This window comes from Stegodyphus dumicola, chromosome 5 (genome assembly GCF_044657685.1).
Source record: "Stegodyphus dumicola isolate Sdum_Otavi_A_Nest chromosome 5, ASM4465768v1".
Lineage (NCBI taxonomy): Eukaryota > Metazoa > Arthropoda > Arachnida > Araneae > Eresidae > Stegodyphus > Stegodyphus dumicola.
Window position 1 is genome coordinate 122,648,095 of NC_140772.1, and position 26,106 is coordinate 122,674,200.

At 32.1% G+C, this 26,106-nt stretch overlaps 3 protein-coding genes across 6 annotated transcripts in view; 1 reads left to right on the plus strand and 2 right to left on the minus strand.

Moving 5' to 3' along the window:
- The window catches only part of LOC146997217 (uncharacterized), a 440,254-nt gene that overhangs the window by 198,219 nt on the left and 215,929 nt on the right, over nt 1-26,106 (minus strand). The gene's annotated exons all lie outside the window — the stretch shown is intronic.
- LOC146997220 (cullin-5-like) overlaps nt 1-26,106 on the minus strand; it is a 165,043-nt gene that overhangs the window by 101,022 nt on the left and 37,915 nt on the right. For 2 of the 4 annotated variants that reach the window (XM_085817014.1, XM_085817013.1), the window contains exon 3: nt 24,770-24,832. The exons of 1 other annotated variant lie outside the window; for it this stretch is intronic. In XM_085817014.1, the coding sequence (XP_085673140.1) occupies nt 24,803-24,832 (30 nt within the window). In that variant the 3' untranslated portion in view covers nt 24,770-24,802. Of the gene's footprint in view, nt 1-13,438; nt 13,471-24,769; nt 24,833-26,106 lie in introns of those variants that run through there. One more of the 4 variants, XM_085817015.1, reaches the window with a different exon arrangement.
- The window catches only part of LOC146997221 (uncharacterized), an 89,737-nt gene continuing 71,220 nt past the window's right edge, over nt 7,590-26,106 (plus strand). The window contains exons 1-2 of the mRNA XM_085816386.1: nt 7,590-9,182; nt 9,519-9,707. The gene's annotated coding sequence lies outside the window, so the exon portion shown is untranslated. The remainder of the gene's footprint in view (nt 9,183-9,518; nt 9,708-26,106) is intronic.

Sequence of the window (26,106 nt, forward strand, 5' to 3'; positions counted from 1 at the left end):
CGTTCTTTTTTCAACGGTTTTATTGGAACGTTTTTATTATGTAAAAGGCTAAAACACTTGTCTGACGCCTACACTTCACTGAAGATTAACATTTATTTGCATTCTTTCCTATCGGATTTCACAAACAGAAAATCAGTTACTGTTCTTTTTAATTTCACGGTGGTTTAATTCTTCTACTCCAACTTAACGTTTATCAAAACTACGTGATGATGCAATAAATCGAATCGATGCGATCGAAGCCAACTCTACATCAATGGCATTCCTTTAAAAGAAATTCTCAATTATTAAACCTATGATTCTATGCCCGGATTTACATTAACATGCTCTCGTTTGATATTTTATTACAAATACTTAATTTTCACTTGTAATTAATAATTAAAATTTTGCCTCAATGTATAGCTTAATGCCTTAATGTTTGACTATCATATGGGAGTGTCTACTCTAGATTATGTATCCTGACGGGTTTCCAAATATCAACCACCTGCCTTTTAAACTGGTAGTTTTCATCTATCACATTTATCTCGCATTTAGTTCTCAATTTTTCGCACTACTTATAAAACTCGGAATTAAAGCATGTTTACTTTCATTATCGGAATTCGAACATTCGTCAGTTGTCTCGTACCATCTTTCAAGCTTGTTATTTAAACTACAATTAAATTCCTGTGTTTACTTCCACCAAGCATAATCATCCTATAAGCCACGCCTCTCCGCTATGTTGGGTTACCAGCCCGAACATAACTTTGCATTACGCTGTGTCGGCGAAGCGGTTATCGTTTGTAATTTCAATTTTACACCATCGCTTAAGCTGCAGAGGGCAACACAAAGAACTGTGATATAGCATGACCGACTCATCCGCGACCATGATCGCAAACACGCATGCGCATTTCGGACCGAATTATTCTCAAAATAGGGTGAAAGGATGGGGACTTTCTTTCCCTCCAGCATAGCTTTTCCGGAGATGAGAAGACCTTTCACGTCGCAGCAAGTAATACCACCCCTTTTGGACGAGTCTATGTGTTTTGGCACAATGCCAACCAGGGTTGCGCTTGAGAGGGTGATCGATTCATAACAGGCATCCTAGATTTATTATTATGTTAACGAAACTAGTAGTCTCTACAAAACATTACTACTTGTTTATTACTCACCAGATTTCTCGTACACTTTTACGTTAGAACAATTCAGCTAGTGTTACGATTTTAATATTACGTGGTCGTATCTTCTCTTTTTTAAATCAAATTGCGTTGTCTCTTGAGGCGAAGCGGTGTTTATATAAAGTGTGGCATTACAGCACTCCTGTCTACATCTCGAAACGTCAGTATGTATGTGAGGCGGTTCTATAACTTTCATCCAAGAGGGAAGCTAGAATTCTTGCACATGCGATTTTCCCGTCTATTTTTCCATCGCTAACGTTTAAAAAATTTTCAATGCTACGACAATTTTCCGAAGAATATACACAGACGTCTTTGCCTTTTCAGGGCCAACTCAACAGCTCTTCTCGAAACAATCGGATACACTAGCCCGTATCGGATTGTTTGTGGAAAGAACCAAACAATGTTTACCCAGCGAAAACGTTTGTACTCGTTTTCGTAAAACATACATACACACAAAGACACTACTTGTGTTTTTTTCTTTTCCCTCTGCTGAAGATTTTCCCTTGCTGAAGGTTTACTTGAAACATATGATTTAAAGTTTCCAATAATAAATGCTTTTTATGTTTATAACAACTTTTAGATGTTTAATGTAGATGGGATGTATCTGATTTTAAACTGCTGTAACTGTTAATATAATTTTACGGATGTCAATTTACTAAACTGCTTAGAAAGTTACTTATAACTCCACCGACTTGAAATGTAGCAACTAATTTGGGACAAAATTTTCGACCTAAACGTAACAACTAATTTGGGACGGATGGAGTATAATTCAACATTTTGTTTTAATTCCTTTTAAGAAATTTCGTCATCACGAATTATAAAGCTATCATATTAAAAAATCACTGTTTTCAAAAAGGCTTTTAACGTAATAATATTAAGAATAATAAATAGAAAAACGATTGGGATGACAAGCCAAATCTTCTTTCCAAGAATTTTGAATATAAATATATTAATTTCAATTAAAATACTTTTAATATATTTTAAAAGTGTAAAATGAGGTTAAATATTTTGAAATACTTTAATTTCCTGTAAAATTGCCTTTATTAAAATTCTACTATTAGCTCACACTCTGCCTATATCTTGTTCGAATTTCCAATCGTTCATAAAATACTCAAGTTTATCCACTCGAGTTCAAATACAATTTTTTAAACTTGTAATGTATGACACTTGATATTAATATAAGGTATTTTCTCCCTCCTTCTAGAATGCCTTCATGGTGTAACGGTTAGTACAATTGGCTCATATTCGAAAGATCCAGGCTCGAGTCTCGAAGAGGGCATTGCTTATTTTTCCTTTCTCCCGCATATATATATATATATATATATATATATATATAATAATTTATTTCCTAAACAGTATTGATGAATTGATTATATTATCTCCTAAGTTTAATTAAAGTAGAATTATTTTAAAAGCGTGCATCCATACTGGTAAGTTATATTTTGAAAGATGTTTTGAAGTAATTTAAAAGCAAAATGTTAATAATGTTTTAACGGGGACTGGAGTTAAATCATCATGAAGAATAAAATTTCAATTGTAAAAGGAAAAATTAAAACATGTAATCATTGTCATTGATCGGAAATTAGTTAACTTTTCAAGGGGAACAAACCAACTCCCGTTCAATGAACAATAATTGATAAAAATACGTAAATAGGAAAGTGTTTCGTCTTTACTCGAGTTATAAGTTAAAGGCAAACCGGCAATTCTAGTCAGGCCAAATATTTCCGCGAATAGAAGGAATTATGAACCAATGCTGATATTCAAAGAACTTATTCTTATGAAGCATTTTAGTCAATTCAATTTGGAGTAAAAATCAATTACTGTAGAGAAATCCTATTTAACTCGAGTAATCGTCCCCAACACTTTCATGTTTATGCATTTGAGTACCATATTATTTGTAGAAATTAAACATTGGAAATTGTCATTATGAAATCGAATTCAAAGTAAAGTTGAAATAAACATAGAAGATTATAAAAAAAGATAAATAATGCAAAATTTGTAAAAACAAATCAAAGACAATATAAAAATAATATAAAAAATAATATAGAAAATAATATATAATAAGAACAGTGAATGTACAGGAAGATATAAAGGCCAGAAAAGGTATTAAGTAACTTACATTCTTTCTAGTGGGGGAGTTGGCAAAGTGTTCTCTTCGTGTCTGACTCAGAAGTGTAGGGTGTCCGAAAATTCTTAACGGCAGTAGGGGCTTTGAATAATATCAGTCGGTAAAACTTGAAGCAATTTATGGTAGTGGGTGGGACTTGGAATTCTTGAGGGATGTATTTTGTGGAGTTCTTATCTGAGAGACACCATCTGTTAAGATTTTTTTGAAAATACTAGTGAATGGAAATTAATTAATTTCTGGCTAATTGTCGTGTCGCAATGATTAAGAATTTAAGAAAGGAAAAAAGCATTTTCACTGTCCAAGAGCTAATAGACAGTTACTTAATACCTTTTCTGGCCTTTATATCTTCATGTACATTCACTGATCTTATTTATATTATTTTCTATATTATTTTTTATATTATTTTTATATTGTCTTTGATTTGTTTTTACAAATTTTGCATTATTTATCTTTTTTTATAATCTTCTATGTTTATTTCAACTTTACTTTGAATTCGATTTCATAATGACAATTTCCAATGTTTAATTTCTACAAATAATATAGTACTCAAATGCATAAACATCAAAGTGTCGGGGACGATTACTCGAGTTAAATAGGATTTCTCTACAGTAATTGATTTTTACTCCAAATTGAATTGACTAAAATGCTTCATAAGAATAAGTTCTTTCAATATCAGCATTGGTTCATAATTCCTTCTATTCGCGGAAATATTTGGCCTGACTAGAATTGCCGGTTTGGCTTTAACTTATAACTCGAGTAAAGACGAAACGGTTACAGCCGAAAACATCGCGGACGAAAAGATCGCGGAGAAAACATCGCGGAGAAAACAACGCAAGGCGAAAACATCGCAGTTCTAAAACATCGTGGTACAAAACATCGTCGTCGAAAATAAAGCGGTTCAAAAACTTCGCAGTTTAAAAATATCGCCGTCGAAAATATCGTGGTAAAAAATAAAGTATCTATTAATCATCGCATGACGATAACATCGCAGACATGCTTTTTTCAGGCTTTAATAACTGTAAATGGATATTCCCATAATGATTTGTGAGCGCAAGTGATGTAAGGAAGGATAATTTTTACTTTCACATTTTTTTATTAACTAATAAATTTTTGCTGAAAAAATAAGAAGGAAACTTAAGCATAGAAAATTAAATGCAACTTATAGATTATACTTTTTATGAAAAATTACCTGTAAAATCTTTATTAAAAATAATTTATTATGGTCTTTGTTAGTTAACTATGTTGATTTAAAATTCTATTAAGTGCTATAAGTTGCATTAATTTTCTATGCTTAAGTTTCCTTTTTATTTTCTCAGCAAAAATGTATTAATAAAAAATATGAAAGTAAAAATTATCCTTCTTACCCTCTTGCGCTCACGAATCATTATGGGAATATCCATTTACAGTTATTAAAGCATGTCTGAAAAAAGCATGTCTGCGATGTTATCGTCATGCGATGATTTGTAGATACTTTATTTTTTATCACGATATTTTCGACGACTATGTTTTTAAATTGCGAAGTTTTTGAACCGCTTTATTTTCGACGACGATATTTTGTACCACGTTTTAGAACTGCGATGTTTTTCTCTTTGCGATGTGTTCTCCCACGATGTTTTGTAGCACGACGTTTTCGCCTTGCGTTGTTTTCTCCGCGACGTTTTCCTCCGCGATGTTGTCGGCGGACACCAGACGAAACACTTTCGTATTTACGTATTTTTATCAATTATTGTTCATTGAACGGGAGTTGGTTTGATTCCCTTGAAAAGTCAACTAATTTTCGATCAATGACAATGATTACATGTTTTAATTTTCCTTTTACAATTGAAATTTTATTCTTCGTGATGATTTAACTCCAGTCCCCGTTAAAACATTATTAACATTTTGCTTTCAAATTACTTCAAAACATCTTTCAAAATATAACTTACCAGTATTAACCAGTAACTTACCAGTTATAACTTACCAGTTTTTAGAATTAAAATAAGCAGTGTGGCCAGTATTCCCTTTCACCTCCCTTTGTCACACTGATACAAAGGCACTTCCATTTCTTGCGTAAATATAAAAACAAAGATACACATACATGTATATGTATGTGTATCTTTGTATACAAAGGTGTCTTTGTATATAGGTATACAAAGATACACATACATATACATGTATGTGTATCTTTGTATACCTATATACAGTATAGATTCACACTTTTAAAATAATTCTACTTTAATTAAACTCGGGAGATAATATAATCAATTAATCAATACTGTTTAGGAAATAAATTATTATTAACTAACTTTGCAGCAATTGCGCAAGTAATAATAACTTGTATTCGCACTAAATGGATTTAAGATCATACAACATTATATATATATATATATAAAACCTAATGACTCTACAGTAAGAACTAAAGATTCGTATAAAATTCTATATAGAGTATAAAATTCTATATTTAAATCAAGTTGGCTCAGTCTAGACCAGTGATTCTAACCAGCTTTTTCCCCATATATCCTTTCCACCATTGCTAAATGATCATTCAACCTCTCCTTCCCAAAACTTGAAAAGTAGATATGTGTTTGTTTAAATACGGATTATTTTTTAAGTAAATTAAACAAGTATCAAACATGTTGGTAAATACCAAAATTTGAATAAATGTTCTTTTTTGTATTCATAAACTAAATCTAAATACTTAATACGTAAAGAAAAGGTGGACTAAATTACTCTCTGAAACTTTGAAATTCCCCTTAGGGTTATTCCTCCTGATTGAGGACCCATAGTCTAGCCAGAATTCGTTTTTAATAGTGACTAAATATACAGATAATTTAATTTGTCCCACTTTTCTTATACTAACTTTTGTCACAGAAACTTCGGATTACGTGCATGTTTTTTGAAAATAAAAGACACAAATTTAAAAAAAAATATATGTTTAAAATTTGATGTTGAATTCAAAAACAGTTATTTGGTAGCCAGACCTAATAAACCTAAGAGATCAAATTTGAAGTACACCTTACTTGTTCTTACTAACTTCTGCTTAATGAATTAGAATTATTCTTAGAAAAGAACCTGAAAAACTGGTGAAACATTTCATGCTAGAAAACAAGATATTAGAAACTTTGAACTCATTCAATAGAAGAAAAAAGTTATTCAAAACGTAACTCCATAACAAAACATTTTTTTTCTACTTGATCGTCAACACATGAGGCTTTTAAGAAATACCTCCCACAAGATATGTGGCCACTATTTCTGTGCTGTCAGAATATGAAATTCGTATAAGGAAATCAATGCACTTCGAGGAGAAGAAAATGACCTTAATTTGATAGTTTTTCTACCTAATAAATTTTTACATGTTATGAGTTTCTTTTTCTTAATCTAGGCGAAATAATATTCAACACATAATAACAGCATAAAACCCACAAAAGAAATGTTCCAGTGAATTTTCAGTTTCTAAATGCTGTTTAAATTTGCTTCAATCAAAGTTTTTGTATATAAATAATTACGGTAAATTGAAATGAACTGTTTTTTAAGCGTTTACAGTTAATCGAGTAATATAATATTTTTATTGAAATAAAAATTATTTTTAATGTGCAAGATTACTTTTCTTACAACGCTGGGCTCATGGTTCTTAAATCCTCTTGTTGCTAAGTTCAGAAACCTGTGTTATTAAAATTATTCGAATAGTTTAACTTTTATTACGGTTTCATATTTTTCATTTTAACTTTCACATGGTTGCGTTTTCAACCATATGAAAGTTAAAATGAAAAATATTACTTGTACGTAAATTTTAATATATGTAATAATTTAATGTTTTTAGAAATAGTTCAGTAGTTTTACTTTTAAACAATGGCTTTGATATAACAAGCATGTTTAATTAGTTCATCAAAAAGTTGTTAGAGACACTATCAAATCAGGAACTAGCATATTTTTCCACTCTGCAGTTTTACTGCAAAAACAGTGAATTATCCCTTTAAAAATGGTTAAAAAATATTTAATTCCTTTCATTTTCCAATTATTGAAATTTTTAAAATAATTGAAATTCTAACTAAATCCTTAGACAAAAGGTTATTCAAGAACTATACTAAAGAAATGTAAGAAAGGGGTTAACTTCAGTTACAAGCGGAATTTCAGATAATGTTATTTTCTAGTAGGTAACTAACAAAAAACATTTAAAATCCTCTTTAATTGTTCTCCTGCCACACCCTCCCTTCTGAGGCCTTCTTTGGCGCCCCAGGTTCCATAGGGAATAAAGCAATTAAGCAAGGCTCTCCTCTCTTTAACTGCTTTTTCACACAGCTGGGGGCAAAAGAAAAGGAAGGCAATGGTTTCCTGCCTGAATAGCCAGCGGCCAGTTAGAAAACTACATGACAAAAGCCCACAAGACGAATGCCCACTTAAAACCAGCACACATTTTCAGGAAATCCAAAATAACTATGACTTCCTGAAAAATTTTACGAGTAATTATTATGATTAAAAAAATTAAATTTCAAGTGGGAATGAAATTAATTTATGTAAAATCCAAGTTGTCAAAATTTAACTGGATTATTTGAAACCATGCTTTTTATTCACCATTAAAACGGTGTTTGCGCTTAATCATAATAGAATACTGTACTTTTATTTTTTTTTCGTTAAAATGAAAGTTCGGCTTTAATTCTCCATATTAAATTCATATAATGCAAAATTTTCTGTAGTGTTAAATTATTCATAAATTATTCTCTGTATATGATGAAAATTTACATACATATTATACTCCTTATAATTTTGTAGAATTAAAATAAGCTGTGTGGCCAGTATTCCCTTTCACCTCCCTTTGTCACACTTATACAAAGGCACTTCCATTTCTTGCGTAAATATAAAAACAAAGATACATACATGTATATGTTTTTAATTATATTATTTTGATTGACTCTCTGTACTATATATATATATATACGAATTTAATTCAGCCGGAGACGAAAATGAAATGTGTTCCGCTACTTAAATTTATTGTTCAATTATTTCTTATTCATTTATTTTTTATTTTATCTCTATTCATGACGTATATATCGGTGTGGGTTTTTGTTAGTGTGGACTTTTATCAGCGTGCCCTTCTATCTATGTGGGCTTTTATCTGTGTGGGCTTTCATCAATGTGCGCTTTCATCGGTGTGGGTATTAGTCGCGTGGGCAATTATCCCAGTGGGGTCATTTTTGTGGGCTTTTGTCGTGTGCACTTTCGTCCTTTTGTCTGGTCACCGCATGGACTTTATGTATTTCCTTCACAATGCATTTTGCTGTGAAATGACAAACATTGTACAGTTAATAATTAAAAATAAAAGTATGTTTTGACTAACAAAACTAAAGAAAGGAATATTTATACATGATTAATAAAAATTAATTATTCATGTAATATTATATCTAGAGTAAGGTACCATCCTTATACTCATTATTGGAATTGTCGTATATTGATACTTTGATACCCCCCTTACTTTGTTTAAAAATTTGAAATTAGATTCCATTTACTCAAAAACCAGTATTATATTTATTTGTTCCATCTGCTTAGTTACACTTAAGTGATTAAAGTTCTAGTCATTGTACAAGGCATATATAATAAATATGTTTTTCTCCTATCTAAAATATCTATTTGTAAAATATCTTTTGAAGTAAATCTTTTAATTATAATAATGATTAATCTTTTATGTGGTAAGATTATGTAAATTATGTATGGATATTAGATTTAAGTGACTGAAATTTAAAAATTTCAATGGGAAAGTGGTGTTTACTTGGAATATTCCCATGATTCTCGAGTTACCTGGAGTCTTGTTAGACAACAATGCTGCATAAATGTACTAGACCGTTTGGCAGATGAAGCTACTATGTATTTTTCTGCATTGCATGGAAAATAGAGGTGTGTTCTTATACCTGTTACCCATCATCTGGCTCGTAAGTATGAATAAAATATTAAGATACTTATTTATTGATCTATTATTTATTGAAAAATATTTTTATGATATAAATCCAGATGTATTGCATAGTTACAAGAACTATCTATTAGTTTTCATGTTAGTTCTAAGCTTTATTGTAAATTTTATTTTTTTACTTTGAAAAAGAATAATTGTGATGAAATATTATATTCTGGACGATTATATATCTCTAAACCACAGAATTTCTAGCAGCAATTTGCCATCAGTGTCAACATTAAAAAATCATTATACTGAATAATTCACCTTATAGCTGTAAACTGCTAATATTTTGATACAATTGGACATATTATTTTAGGATATGTCTCTTAATCTTCTCTTAACTCGTTCCATACTCAAATCATCCCCTTAGAAGCTAAGATTGAGAATACTCGTCTCCTCAAGCAACAATTGGATGCTGTACGAGTCGCATCGGACATGGACCAGCATACACCTCTTACGGCAAAAGCAAACTGTGATACATTGAAAGTACTGGAGCCCCTTAAGGGTAAGTGTGTTTTTAAATATCTCAGTATGCTAAAAAAACCCTTAGATAGCCTTGCTAATGCTTTTAATGATAATTTTAAGTTAAATATAAAAAGAAAACAACATGAAATCTCGGATAATTCAAACGCTAATTCTAACCACGAGGATGGTAAGCCTATAAGGCATACATACGTATAGTATATTTTTCAGTTGCAATACCTTATTACCACTGAGAATTTTTTGCGATTCCCAGGACGCCATAATACAGTCAAAAAGTCATTAATTCAGACACCCATAATCCGGAATGATCTATAATCCGGACCTCAAAGCTACAAACTTTCTGCGCATGCGTCGCGTTTACGTGTGCTCGTAAGACCTTTACGGCTGTGACTTTGCCTGTGCACATGCGCATAATACGTTTACGCATGCGCGTTTAACGTATAACGGACGGTATAAGCTGAGCTAAAATTATCTAATTCAGTTAATGTTGCAGATTGCGTTGTTCCTTAATCTTCGAATTGGATCAGGCTTATTATTTTTTGCAGACTGTTAGAGCAATTTTATAAAAGTAAGCTTGAACTTTCGATTATGTCAAACAGAATTTCCGATATATATTTACTAATATGTACAGGATCTACAAAGCAAAAGTATGTTTCGAAGTCCATTAAACAAAAAGTGGAATTGCTGCAAAAAATGGAAAAAGGCATATCCTTTGTTTCTTAACCATTCCGAAATCTGTTTATCAATTTCATGCTGCTCTGCGGGGGGGACATCGCAGCGCGCAATGAACTGGAAGTTGATTTGTCAGCACTATCCTTATCTTCAGGGCAAATGTTTTTATTTTATTCGGCTGCGTCGTGTGTCTAGCGATTTCTCCCGCTGTCTGCCGCCTGTTTCTTCTGGCCTGTAAGGCAATATACCGGTCATCTGCACGTGTGGTTCCTCGTGAACGACCACTACTAAACCCCCGGATAGCTGTTCCTGTAGTTTTAAATTGTCTCCAAAGTCGTGAAACGATGCTGTGAGCAATTCCGATCTCTGCAGCCACACTTGTCACACGGCGGCCTTCCTCCAACTTCCCAATGACCTCGGGTAAAAGCATCCAGATGTCATCTAACAGATTGATTATTCGCCATTTCTCGCTGAGGCAGCAACTCAGTGTGATTTTAACTGCTATACGGTGTGCAATCTCTTTGCCAGAAATACTGATCTTTCACCGACAACATGCTTTATACAACTCAGACACTCCCCCATTATATCTACCTGCATATCTGCGCAAGTGCTACCGTAGATCACCTTACTTAATCTCGGGATTGGTCTTTCTGTCCGCTCTGCCTCTTCGTTCAGCTGATATGCTAATTTTTCGACTTTGTCCTTAATTTTTGCACACCAGTGTATTTCACGTGCTATACACAGGATAAGGTACAACCCAGGAACCTGGAAATGATGTGTGTCTTTGTACCCTTCTAAAGGAGTATGGATTGAAAACAGCCTAGGCCTTCCCCGTAGCACACTGTAAATCACACTTCACCCAATAGGATTACTCCTCTGCCAGCCAACAGAAGTTCAACAAGCTCCCGCCTACCACCTGACTACTGAACCATTCAGCCTTGAATACTCGAGGAGAGGGGGAAGAAAAAAGAAGAAAAGGGCTTTTTCTTCTCTCTCCGCCCCCGATTGCCTCTGCTGCTCACACTCCAACTAGCTCTAGGTTTTAACTTCAAAACTCATCATCTTATATTTGCTGCAAACTCTGCCATTACTACTGATTATAATGTCACAATTGCTTTCATTTCATTTCACTGCCATAACTGCTCTTCGAATTTTTATTTTTACGAACTTCAGCAACATTATTTCTTTAACATTCGTAAAAGTATTAACTTACTACACTGGGATAAGGCTATGCCCAGGAACCCACTACAACTGAACATTAGTTCATCGAGGAAGGGCATACTCTAAATGAAGCTGCAGATGTCCAAATAAAAAAGGAAAAGAAAACCTATTCACAATAAATTGTTTCAACAAAGGAAACGATTGTGTGATTTTAGATGACAGTCGGAGAGTATTAGTATCAAATATTTTATTTCATCATACCACCAACAAATATTTTCTTTTGTTTCAGAAGCCCATCAAAAACTTACATGACAGCAAATGCAAATCTAGTATAAATAACGTTTATGTTGCTAAAATAAATTCTGATTTCCAAAGATGGCCTGTTTCTCGCATTGTTGGTAAATCATGGTTGATGGGCATTAAGAATGGTCTTTCCTCTAATTCACTGGACACACACAAATTAGCAGCACGTTGGTGTTAATTCTTTTTAATTCTGTATTAAAATATACAACTTTAAACTTAGTTGACATATGCGGCATTTGAAGTGCAAATAATAAAAATTTTTCTTAAATACTATGCTTTGTTGCTTATCTTTTAGAAATTTAAAGACCTGGAATTCTGCAATTCTGAGTAAAAAATGAAAATAAAAAACAATTAACACCAACAAAAACTTGTGGTAACATGACAGACAAATTATTACAAATACTACAAAAGATCATGCCTTTTCATTTTATTTAACCATATGTTAAAGCAGTATTCTTTATTAGACCTGGAAAAGTTAGAAACAGGAATATATTTTACTACAAAAACTACACGACAATTTTGAAATTAGAAGCTTTTCTGTATGAATTCCACTCTAAAACAATGCAAGTGCAGTCTTGACGATAAGAAAGTCAAATTTATTGAAATTTAAATTTGTATTTCCATTTTAATTTTCATTTTCCTAAAAACATTTGTCAACTTTGCAGGATTTCATCTTCAAGTATATATGTACAGACATTTAAAGTTCTGATGTATTAACATCTCGTGGAAATACACCTATCCCTCGATTTATACAGTACTTACCTGTTTTACATGATTTCAGTTTTACACAGTTTAAAAATTAACAGATTTCAAAAACTTAGTAAAATAGTATTTGCTGCATAAATGCAAATACATACATTTGAAGTCATTTTTTAATCTCATTTCTTTGGTAACACTGGTGGCAACAACAAGGATGGGGATTCCCCGTGTTAGGGGAATCTCAATAGTATGTATATGTATTTCATAACAGTAAAATTTTAAATTATATGGTTCACGCGAACTAATGCAGTATCAGTATTTTAGCAGCAAGGATTACATCATTTTTATCTACATATCTGAATGTTTACTAGCAAGTTTTCAACATTTATAGTTTTTGTGGCATTTTTTATAATTTATGTAAATTTTTTAAAGTATTATAATGCCAAAACGATTTTTAAAAAAAAATCAAAAATGAAATTAGAAGCAAAAATTAAAATATTAGATCATCTATGTAATAGAGAAGGAGTAACAAATGTTGCTAAATTTTACTCCATGAATGAAGCCACAATAAGGACAATTAAAAAAAAAAAATGAAGACTCTACTAGAAAAAGAATTAGATATGGGTAGAAGACGAAAATTTAAAATGGATTCCAATTGATACTGATGCTATTAGAAACAAGGCTTTAAAAATTTATAAAGCACTTAAGAATCGGTCACTATCGACTTTGTCAGATGAAAAAAAGGTATCTTTTTCCACAAGTCATGGTTGGTTTGAGAGATTTAATAATATTTAAACAAAGGCATTCTTTACATAATCTAAGATTGAAAGGAGAAAGTGCATCTGCTGATTCGAATGTAACAACAATATCCAGCAAAATTTGCTGAAATCAATTGCCACGATCTCCTACATTTCTGATCAGATCTTCAATGCTGACGTGTCTACGTTGTTCTGAAAAAAAAAAAAAAAAAAATACAGTCAAAAGTCGTTAATCCGGACTCGTCGGGACTTCGGCGATTCCGGATTATCGATTTTTCCGGATTATAGATCATCAGTTTAAATCTCGTAAGATGGCATGCAGAAATTCTAAAATTAAAAATATGAAACCGTAATTTATGAAATAAAGAACAATTATGATCTAAAGGGTATCAAAATTTACAGAAAAAAAAGCTTAATATTTATTTGTTTACTTTATTAAACATTTCTTTCAATGTAAGTTGTTTAAGTTGCTTCATTTTATGTGATACTAATACTTTCTCTTTAATTCTATAAACAGACATAATTTCTTTTCAGTTAAAAAGTTCTGCTGTTCAAGTCCCGTTAATTGCTGTGCCGAGAATACCGACTAACTGGTCAATGGAAATTTTTTCGTTTTCACTAACCTCTCTGTCACATTCTTCATGTCTTTATCCATTTTTTTCAGCAATTTCACTTTTTGTTTGTTGGACATTGAAACATACTTTCGTTTTGTAGATCCTTTGGAAGTTCCAGCATCGGAAATTCTATTTGACATAATCGAAAGTTCAAGTTTACTTTTATAAAATTGCTCTTACAGTCTGCAAAAAATAATAAGCGGGATCCTATTCGAAGATTAAGGAACAATGCAATCATTAACATTAACTGAAATAGATAATTAGATAATTTTAGCCTACACCATCCGTTATACATTAAACGCACAGGCGAAAACGTATTCTGCGCTTGCTCACACGCATATGCGCAGTAGTCAAGTTCTTACGCGCTCGCGTAAAACGCCTGTGCTAACGCGGCACATGCGCAGAAAGTTTTTAGCTTTGAGGTCCGGATTATAGATCATTCCGGATTATAGGTGTCCGAATTAACGACTTTTGACTGTACCTTGCAAATCAGCTAGTGGTCATAAGGTAGTGAAAAGTCATACAATTTTTTTCTGTTGCAATGCTTCAGGCAATTATATAATGAAACCATTGGTTATTAACAAATCAAAAACACCATGTTCATTTAAAGGAACAAATATAAATAACCTTCCCTTTTATTGGATGCCTAACAGGAAAGCATGGGTCACTGCCATAAGGTTCAATGAATGATTTCTTACCATGTTTGTCCCAGATGTCAAAAATTATTTAGGTAAAAAAGGATTGCCTTTTAAGACTCTTCTTTTAATAGATAATGCACCTGGTCATCTTCAAAATTTACAACACAAAAAAGTAGAAATAGTCTTTTTGCCCAAAAAATACAACTTCTTTATTACAGCCATTGAATCAAGTAATATTTTCTGGCTTTTACAACATTGTGTATATCAAACAAACCTTTAGGTATATTTTAGAAAAAATGGAGAATAATGAATCTTACTCTTATGGATGCTTGGAAGAAATTTACAATCTTAGATTGTGTTGGACTGTCATATACTCAGATTAAACAATCAATGCTCAACGCATGCTGGAAAACAATACGCTGGATGTTGCTAAAGATGAGAATGATAGATTACCATTAGAGTGTGAATATTCTCAGATCACTAAATTGGCTCAAACTGTAGTAGGAGAAGGTTTTGAGGATTTAGCTCAAGCATATATTAAAGGAATAATGGTTGATGAAGAACTAAATGAGGATGAGTTAGTTAACATGATTCATGAAACAAATAAACATGATGAAGACCAATCTGAACCAGCTGCATTCACAGCTAAAGTCATCAGTGTAGGACTTGAATTGGGAAGAAAATTAGGTAATCATTTTTTACAATATGACACAAATGTCGAATGAAATCTCCGATTCCAAGGGGAGCTTAGTAAGTGTTTAAATCTATATACGGATGTTTTAAAAGATTTAGGGGGACAAAAAAACAACAGGCAATTGTTAATTATGGATTTCATCATGAAGTCTAGTCGATGTGAGATCTCCCCTAATTTATCATCTATTGAAGCAGAATCGTATCACGAATACTCAAGTGATGAAAGAGACATCATACCAATCAAGAAGAAAAAACTAATAATTCATGAAAGTGATGTCAGTCCAAAATCAACTCTAAATATGAGAATATTTGTAGAAATTTCCTGTTCTTTCAATTCGAGCCACAATTTTTCATAAATGCTACATACTTTCATTACATTATCAGGTTGCATACTTCTGATGTCTGTGTAATTTATTTAATTGATGATGTAATTTATTTAATTGATAACTAAATATACTCGATTATGTTTTCACAAGGCTTGCTAATGTTTTTTTAAATAACACGAAAATAATCATGCAATGCAATAAAAATAGAACATCACTTTCCTGCCTCAGAATATACTACTAATAACAGGTTGTTTAAAGAGCAAAATATACAAAATTTAAATTAAATAATTATTTCCTTTTACTCAGTTGAATATGCATTTAATTCATAAACATGTATATGCAGATAAAATTAGCTATGTCAATAAAGTTCTGCAAAGAATAATGAACGTGATCCTATTAGTTAAGTGTTGCAACTTTATTTCATATGAAATATTTTCTATATAGTCATTCCTTAAAAGTAGTCTCTGAATAATTAAACCAATTAAATTTGTTTCTAAATGTACTTGGGTTAATTGATAAAAGCAAGGCTTTTTTTTAAATGGCAAGCTGATTTTTAATTGATTTCATACTTAGATACATCATTATACATACATTAATAAAATAAATAAAATTCTAATTATGTTAGGGCAGTTTCCATTTTGCTGGTGTTTACTAAAGAAAATTTTACAGATAGCATTTTTAACAAAAACGCTGTTTATGATCATTTAAGATTTAAAAATAAATAAATAAATAAATAAAGAGAGAGAGAGATTATTTTGTAAGTATTCATCAAGAATATTTCTTCCAATTTATGTTTTCGAAGAAACGCCTTTATTACACCAAAGTAAAAAAAAATTATCCCTCTACCAAAACTTAAATCTGTATCGATTAAAAAAGAACAGTAATGCGTATTTAATAAGAACACAGGAATAAATTGTATTAAAACTCAAATCTATTTGTAAATTGTTCTTCTCTAAACTTATGCTTTGAACCTGAAATATTTTGAATGAAATAGTGCTTTTTTATTTATTTTAAGACTTGATCTATTTTAAATTTACCTAAAATACCTAAAATAATTATTTTAGCTTTTCAAGAGTTTCTTTTACATTGCTGAATTTGATGAAGGTGTACAAACGGTGCCAAATTCTTGGTTTTGGGCTGATATGGATAAATGACATATGTAATATGAAAAAATGAATCAAACTGAACAAAATGATTGCATCACATCAAGCCCCAGATTATTGAGAACTTTGGCAATTTCACCGGGTTCTCTAAATTTTTGCATCGACAAGTATGATATTTTCTATAATTATGTGTTCTTGTTGCTCATTTTTCTCACTGTATAATTTAGAAAGCTGAATAGAACATGGAAAATGCTGTTATGAATGACATCAGTACCAAAATATTTTTAAAATATAGTAACATCTCCATTTTTAGTACTTTTATCCATAAATTATTAGTACGAGTTGGTAGTTTGGTTTTTGAATCTTAACATTATTTTAATTACCAGACTAGTTGTTTAAAAATAGGAATGCATGTATTAAAAAATTCAAAAATTAACAATCATATCAGGATATAATATATATTTGCTTTAACATTTAACTGCATTTTTTTTATACAAATTTGATGCTCTCAAAATCTATTCGGTCACCTTAATTTTGCAGTGGAAAAATAATGAAATAGTATAATCCTACAATTCGAAACCATAAAAATTCTATTTGATTTATTTATTGAATAAATTGTTGCAAAATATCTGAAATTTGCAGAATTTTATAAAATAATGTAGCCATGACTGTTAATTTAATTTTACATCAAATATTTCGATAATTATACATGAGCAAATAAATGCTGCTAGAACATTTAGATGTTTAATCTAACATTAAACGATTATTTAATTCATTCTTTTTGCTTTATGTTAAATTATTGTTTATGAGTGATAACGGAAATTTAAAATTTTCAGTGAAAAAGGCATAGAAAAGTTAAAGTTGGCTATGAAGTTTTCAGACATCGAAAAGTGCAGAATTTGGTGCGGAAACAACAACAACAACAAAAAAAAAAAAAAAAAAAAAAAAAAAAAAACACTAGCGATTTAAATTCTCCGATTCTTCAGATGAGTAAAAAAAGTAACCAAGTAAAAAAGTACTATAGTAAAAAAGCTAGCAGAGCTGTGCTTGCCATTGCTACCAGAGTGCACACAAGGAAAATATTTTCAACCAGAATTTTCTGCATCTGTTTTAGCTAGTCCTCACTGCAAATCTGAGGACTAATACTCCAAAAGCAGGCTCATCAGAAAGACCCAATAAAGGTTTCGTACTGTTGCATTCCTGTACAGGTTCATGCAATTTGGAGTGATTAACGATGACACTTAATAAACACACAATGTATTTGCCAGTATTATTCAGGACATCTCCAAAAACATGTTTACAGTCGTCCAAAAACTGCGACAAGCACATTGAAACAATCAGCAACAGAGCCTTTAGGCTATAACAGTGAAGACAGCTTCACAGCAAAGTGCTAGAGTACAGCTCCCGACTAGGTTCAGTCTTCTCAGAATTCGACGTACTGTCGAGATTCTCGACGCTACAACTCGCGATGCACTCCACAATAAGCACTAGAATACAGCTTCTGACTCAGTTCAATCGTTCTTGGAGCTCAACACACTCCAAGATAAGACTCGATGATGCACTAACTCGCAATACATTAAGAGACTCTCTCTACGCACTCCCCAATCAACTCAATACTAGACTGAAAATCAACTCGATAGACTCGAGATACTACTGCTACTCCGCATACAGGCAGGGTTTATATAGCTTTTAGCATGCATTCGAGAACATTCTAAGTCAAACCAGTAAGAACTCATTCTAAATGGTTCTCCATCCGTCTACGGCATATTGCCAATTTCGCTGAAAGATGTTGCCAAATGGGTGATTTCTCGCCAAATCTAGCAAATCCTAAACCTGCTTTGTGGGAAATCTATCTTACCGCAGCTGGAAATTTTTTAACAGTAACTTTCTGAATTTGCCAATAGTCAATTTTTTAAAAGTGTTCTGTTTTCAGGTTTTTAGAATAATTATGTAATAAAGACACAATAACACGCCGAATAAATACTAATTCAGAAGTCAAACAACAAAAATCAGCGTTATATTTACAAAATTTTCACAGTAAACAGTCACTGTGAAAATTTTGTAAATATAACGCTGATTTTTGTTGTTTGACTTCTGAATTAAATATGTAATACCCTGACCTTTTCCCTTCCGCAGAACTTCAACATCTAATCTTAAAAAATTTAAATTCTTTATCAAGTAGATTACAAATATTGCAAGAAAAGGTGGAGTTGCTGAAAACTCCTAACTGTGCAATCAACCGAAAAATTCAGAATTAAATATATTCCAATTAAAAACTGAATTAGAACTTCAATTTTTAGAGAGAATGTTTCTCAACAACATAGCTCCTGTGGTATTGTAAAATAATATTTTACATTAATCCTAATAGTTTTTTTTTTTTTTTTTTTTTATTTTATTTTATTTTATTTTGTTTACTTTTTGCACACATTTTCATTTTATAAAGTAATTTCTGTTACGTTTTTGCTTAAATGAAATTTTCTATTTCAGTATTATCTTATTTTCTTTACATAAAAACTAACTGCAGAAAATGTACTAAAATACAAATATGGAACTCAAAGCAATGAAAACATTATGATTTTATAAATAAGTTTCCATTACATTTGCATTTTATTTTGAGGAAAGTTAGATTTCTTGAGTGTTCTGTGAAGTTGAAATAATTTTCTTAAATGATAGAATAAGAAATCTTGTTGGTTATGCATTTATAGATTAAAGTCAATTTTTATTTATATATTTATTTATTTAGGTCAATGAATTGAAACATATTAATGTTAAAGGAGACTAACGTAAACATATTAATAGTAATCGTAACAAATATTTTGAAGTGATGTCGGACACGCTAGCCGAAGAGTACAGTTGGGTAAGTGAAAAAAAAAGGGGGCATTTAAATCCCTGAAGTTATCATAGGTTATTTTACATAAGTCAACATTTATAAATATATTTTTATGTACATCATCATTTACAAAATATCTTGATAACTTACATTACGTATAATATGAAATCTGCCAAATTAAGTCACACCCAGCACCCGTAGCTCTCAGCCTGAGTCAAATCTTAATTATTCAAAAAATCGAATAAAATAAGACCAGACTTCCATGAATAGTGCATAGTGCTACTAAATGCATATGTGACCATCCCAGAAGAAATAAAGCAGATAGATATTAGCATCTGGAAAGATATCCCAAAGCATGAAGGAAGAGTAATATATTTAGTGTATGAACCTGTTATGTCAAGAAGACTTTAAATGAATTAGAAGACAACATAAAATAGCAGTTTTATCTGATCGCAAATGTTTAAAATGTTATTTAAAATGTCTAACTTTTTTTTATTCTTAAAATGATGTTTAATCCTCATTTGTTCTGCTATTTAATTTTTATGATGTATTGTTACTTAGTTTGTTATCTATCCATTTGTCAGTAATTGAGCTGAATTAAGTAAAGCTTTGTTCTTTTACATTATATTTTACCGCTCGATCAGGCCGACTGCCGTACCAAAGCACTCGGGTTCGAATCTCGAAAAAGGTTCGGGGGTTGTAAATGCATAGTGTCTGTGCATCATGGGGGCACCCAAAATATGCTGCAAGCCGAAAAGTTCTTTCAAGAAGCTGATCGTAGGGAAAGAGAACTTGAAAATCCTTGGACTCGTCCTCCGTGTGATAGTTGCATCGCAAAAATGTTATGGTTTTTAATTAATTGACTTTCTGTTTAAATATGCAGTAATTATAATTAAAAATTCACAAGTAAATTTTCCATTTAATGTATTTTTTAGAGATAGTGCAAACTCATCTCCCTGCAACAATTGAAAAGAAAGGTGCTACTATAACAGTTAATCTCAAAAAAGGTTGGTGGGTGGTAAATGTATAGTGTCCGTGCAGCATGGGGGCACCCAAAATATGCTGCAACAAAGTTGCTACTACACTCATGTCCATAAATTAAGGATAATTCGGAGTCACGCGGAAATCGAACTCTAAAATATACTAAAATATCACCTGTAACATCACTACACACATCTTCAAGAATCATATGCAAATTTTAGGAAGTAACCAGATGACACCGATGGTACTTCACAATGACGAGAATGTAAGAAAGTGATATATAACGAATACAGGCAAAGAAGTAAAATTGTTCGCAGGCACTTTATAAGCATTTCAGTGCAATAACCAAATAGTTCGCAGGGGCTTTATAAGCATTTCAGTGCAATAACCGACAAAGGAGGCATTTGGATGATTTTTTACGTGGTAGAATTATCGGCCGTCTGGAATGTGGGCGTACCCAACTGGAAGTATCAGACAAACTTGGAATTGCCCAGAGTGTCATCTCCAGGCTTTGGCAACGATTCCCAGATGATGGTAATGTGAGAAGACGTTACAGCACAGGTCGCCCCAGAGTTACAGCGCCGAATAAGGACCGGTATTTGGCAGTTACTGCCAAAACAAACAGGTGGAGCACAGCCTGAGACCTGCCTCGTCAGCTCTCTTCAGCCACTGGTACGACAATTTCAAGGCAGACCGTGTACAGACGCTTAGGGCAGATTGGTTTATATGTTCGTAGACCTGTCAGATGCGTTCCACTTACTGCAACTCACTGTCGCCTGCGGTTAGCCTGGAGTAGAGAGCATGCACTGTGGACACCGCAACAGTGGGCTTGTGTGATGTTTTCCGACGAGTCCAGGTTTAGCTTGCAGTCTGATTCTCGCCGGACTTTCATATGGAGAGCTCCAGGTATTCGTTACCACCAAGAAAGCATCATTGAACGACACCGTTACGGTGGTGTAGGAGTGCTCGTTTGGGGTGGAATTATTCTGGGTTCCAGAACTGACCTTCATGTACAAATTGGAATCATGACAAGCCATATCTATCGGGACGTCATTCTGGAACAACATGTACATTTGTTTCGGGGTGCCATGGGCACACAATTTGTTTATGGATGACAACGCCAGTCCTCACCGTGCAAATATCGTAAGCGAATGCCTTCAATCGGAGGATATCACCCGTACAGACTGGCCAGCATTCTCACCAGACTTGAACCAGTAGAACACGTGTGGGACATGCTTGGCCGACGAGTTGCAGCCCGTCAACCTCCTTCTACATGTCTACCGGAACTTCGGAGTGCATTGCTTTTTGAGTGATGTAATATCCCCCAAGATCAGATCGATAATTTGATACTCAGATGCCTAGACGTTGTACGGACTGTATTGCATCGTCTGGGAGACATACAATGTATTAACAATCAAACCAACCATGTAATATTGGTTTTTTGTAAATAAGTTTTTTTTTTTTTGGTAATTTGCTCCAGGGAGAAAAAAAAAAATCCCTAATTTTTTTAATAATATCAAACATATAGCATCTGTTTTTGCTCTTTACCTTTTGTTTAATAAATAAGCTTTACAAATAAGTCAAATTTGTTTTGCTTCTAACTTTTCCTTTGCCTGATTTTGCATTATCCTTAATTTATGGACATGAGTGTATAACAGCGAGTACTTTTGTGTACAGAAGCTGTCTTGAAAGCTTAGAATCTAAAATTTTAAGTTTGTATTTGTTTTTACTGAATTGTAAGTATTATAAATTCATATGTTTGGAAGCGTCCGAGTTTCAAAAATAATAAAAGTATAAATGATAAATAATAAAGCTTCAAAATAGTAAATCAAACAATCATCAAAATGTTTAGTACCTATTTAAAAATTTGGAGCTTTCTTTCAATTTTAAAGTAATTTAAAATTTAATAAATAGCTTTAAAACTCTTGCCAGTCACTGCTCATCTCAATGCATATAATAGCATTATAATTTTTTATAATAATAATGCATATTTTGTTTAATTTCATGAGGCTGAAGGAGACATTGTAAACTTATATTATGAATACGAGTCATATTTTGTAAAATTCGATGAAAGGCCATTCGAAAAACATGTATACATTGACAGAATTGCCGATATAAATAAAATATGTTATTAACAATATTAACTTCTTATTAATTAAGAAAAGGCTGCATTAAATATATTAAAAGGATCTTTTAAAATTTTTGCAGGAAATGAATTTAAGTTTCTCTTAAGTGAATGGATATTTTTATATCTTTATTACCGTATTTGCAGGCGCATAAGGCACATCCCCCTTTTTTTATACACATTTCATTATAATGAATTTACAGTATTTTAAATATAAATACAAAGTAATACTTTATACCCACAATTCATCTGGGGAAGAGCTTTTAATTTTCTTCATCAAAACCTAAACACTCATCACCATAGCTAAATGAAAAGTCACTTGAAACCTCTCCTAAATCAGCATTCGAGTCCTCATACAACAGATTGTCCTCTGTACCATCCAGTGTATTAATAATGCCACACTTCATACATGATTTAACCTCTGCCTCTGTTTTCACAGCATCCCAAGATGCTTTGACCCATTCACAAACTTTCCAAATGTTAGGCCTTCCCCTTCTTCTTGATGGTGTAACCTCAAAATTTGAAGCCTGCATCCAGCTTGCATGCTTTGTTACAGCAATTTCAACATTGTTTTTGAACCATAATTTGCCAACAAACTTAAGAAACACCAAACAGTTGAAATTTCCCACACTTAAAAGTCGTTCGCAAAAATTGCAGTTTTCATGCCAGATGCACATTTACTAAGCTCTCCGTAACTGTAATATTCCCACACATCGCAAGGAAACAAGAAAAAAATCACATAACTCCAAAAAAAGAGGAAATTTCCAGAAATTAATGCAATCAAAAACTGAGTATCGACATACAAGATGCACCTCCTTTTTTTCCCGACTTATTTTCAAAGAAAAAAAGTGCGTCTTATACACTAGAAAATTTGCTATTTAAAACTTTCTTACATTTATTGGAAAACAAATTGTTTTATATGCTTAATTTCATTCACATAACTATGCTCACTGTAGTTATTGGCTATACTAAATATTTGAATGAAGAAATGTAAGTTTTATTTGCACAAAAACTATTAGCATGTGTTTTATAGCAATACACGCAAGTACACAAAAGTGATACACAAAAACTATGAGCATATAGTTTTATAGCAATTTATGAGAGCAAAGTTTTACATAAAAATGTAAATGAATCATAAACGCATCTGTTATATAATTTCAATACAATGAGATATAACAATAATCACTGAGGAAATCTGATATGATTGTGATGACTATATTCAATAATTAAAAAATTCCAAAGATTCCAGTAAGATTTTAATAACTGGAAGAGTAACTTCTTACTGGATCAATAAAACGCTTTTCTGCTGTTATCAGTTTTACTGGAGGAGATGTCTGAAATACTGCTATTGCGACATTATACTGATTAAACTAATGTAACACTGTGCGACACCCACACAGATCTTTAAAGCAGCAATTCTCAACAGGTGGTACACAAGATAAAAAATAGGTGGTAGGCAAAGAAACAAAGTTCAAAAATTCTATGAAGAAAAAAAGAACAATTGTTAGAAAATTCCTGTGATTGCACTTCCACTGAAGATTTCATAAATAACAACTTTTGGCTACACCGAAAAAAAGAATTTAAAGGCATTTCAAATAAAGCTAAATTTTTATTGCCTTTTCGCACAACCTATTTGTGTGAACAAGGATTTTCTTCCATGTTTTATTTGAAAAATAAATACAGAATAAAATTAAAAGTGGATCACACTTAAAGCTAAGTGAAATAAGGCCAGACAAAGAAATTGATCTCTCTTAAACAGGCCCAAATTTTACACTAAATTTAAGTATATAACTTAAATTTTGATAATTAAAATGGTAACCAATTCTTAATTAATATTTTTTATGTGTGCCTATTTAATACAGATAGCCAATAGCTTGTGCAAATGGCAAAACATTTATTTTTTCTATTTATATTGAGAAACTGAATAAGTATTATAAAATGTACAATAATTATACTGGTTGTACTAAGGTTTTTAAATTTTTGTTTAGATGGTATGTGTTAGTCAAAAGGTTGAGAACCGCTGCTTTAAAGCAATTAAATTTATGTCACTTTGTGAAGTTATACAAAAGTCGCAGTGTGACATTAACATCATTATCGCAGCATGACTTTACTACCATACTCAAAGACAAAGAAGCAACAATAACAAAAAAAAGAAGCCAAGAGAAAAAATTGGTATCTTACCTCTCAGCCTCCACATCCACAGGGCCTGTTTGCTCACATCCTCTTCTTGGGCGCTTCGCATTCCTATAATAAACAAAAATAGGTACAATTTTATTACCGAGACCATAATAAACCACAGTGACAGTACATGCATAAAAGCACCAAACTTGGCACACACATCCATTTAAATCATAAATTGACATCACATAAATTTAGATACTTCTAAATGCAAGTGAATTATGACTGCACATAAATTTAGATAGCTCTAAATTTTAATTTACCACTGAAATACTGGTATACTTTTTAAACTTTTTAAAAGTGCATCGAATCTATCTATTTAGAAATTGCCAGAGATGAAAAATTTGCAATAAAATTTTGACAAAGAAAAGGCATCATTCATGATTGTGTGTGATTATGACAAAGCCTCAAGGGCTATCTGCCTGTGCCTTTGTGGAGCACTTTCTAAGGGAAACTGGCTTGTATACACGTTACACATGGGGAAAACCACGAAAACGCCCAGCCCGTTCCTGGGATTCGAACCTCGGACCGACTACCAGCGTTCGGTGACTCCACCGCTCGGCCGCTGGTGGGCCTCATTCGTGATAGAAAATTAGGCTTAAACTATAGTCCAAGAACCATGAAATGAAACCATTTCATCGATAACTCAACAACTAAATGGCACCTTTAATCTTCTAGGTGTATCTACGGATTATTTCGTATTGAAAGATGGCTTTCCAAATCACGACACGCAGAATATTCTTGTCAGATTTTGATAAATACGAAATGGTTTCGAATGAATGCGGCAACTGGCAGTAGGGAAATAGCAATCAATAGAGAAAGATGTTACAGCGCGAGGTTCATAAATAAAAACCTCGTATCCAGCCACACTATCTGCCGACCTGTAGGCGATTTTCGTGCCGAAACCGAAAAATACTAAGAAGCCTTCGACCGAAAGCTTTGTGTATGCAAAAAGTTTGTGAAACAAAATTTCTTCTATAAAATAAAATGCAATTTGCACTGAACCCATGAATTACTTTTAAAGAAATTAATATCACCTAATTTACAAATAATTTCTTTTAGCATGGAATAAATACTTAAACAGGTATCTTACAATTACATGAAATAACGTAATCTTTAAAGGCATTGATGTATACAATATAAATATTTGCTTGTTATTTTATGAAATAACAGTGTCTGGGAAGCCCACTCAAATATCCTGTAGAATTTTAACAAATTATTTTATAGGATACAAATATGCATCTGTTTTTTTATGAAATATGTGAAATTCATGCAAATAAAATTAAGGATTATGAAATTTATTTTAATATAAATAACTCTGCAAAAAGAAATATTCAGGA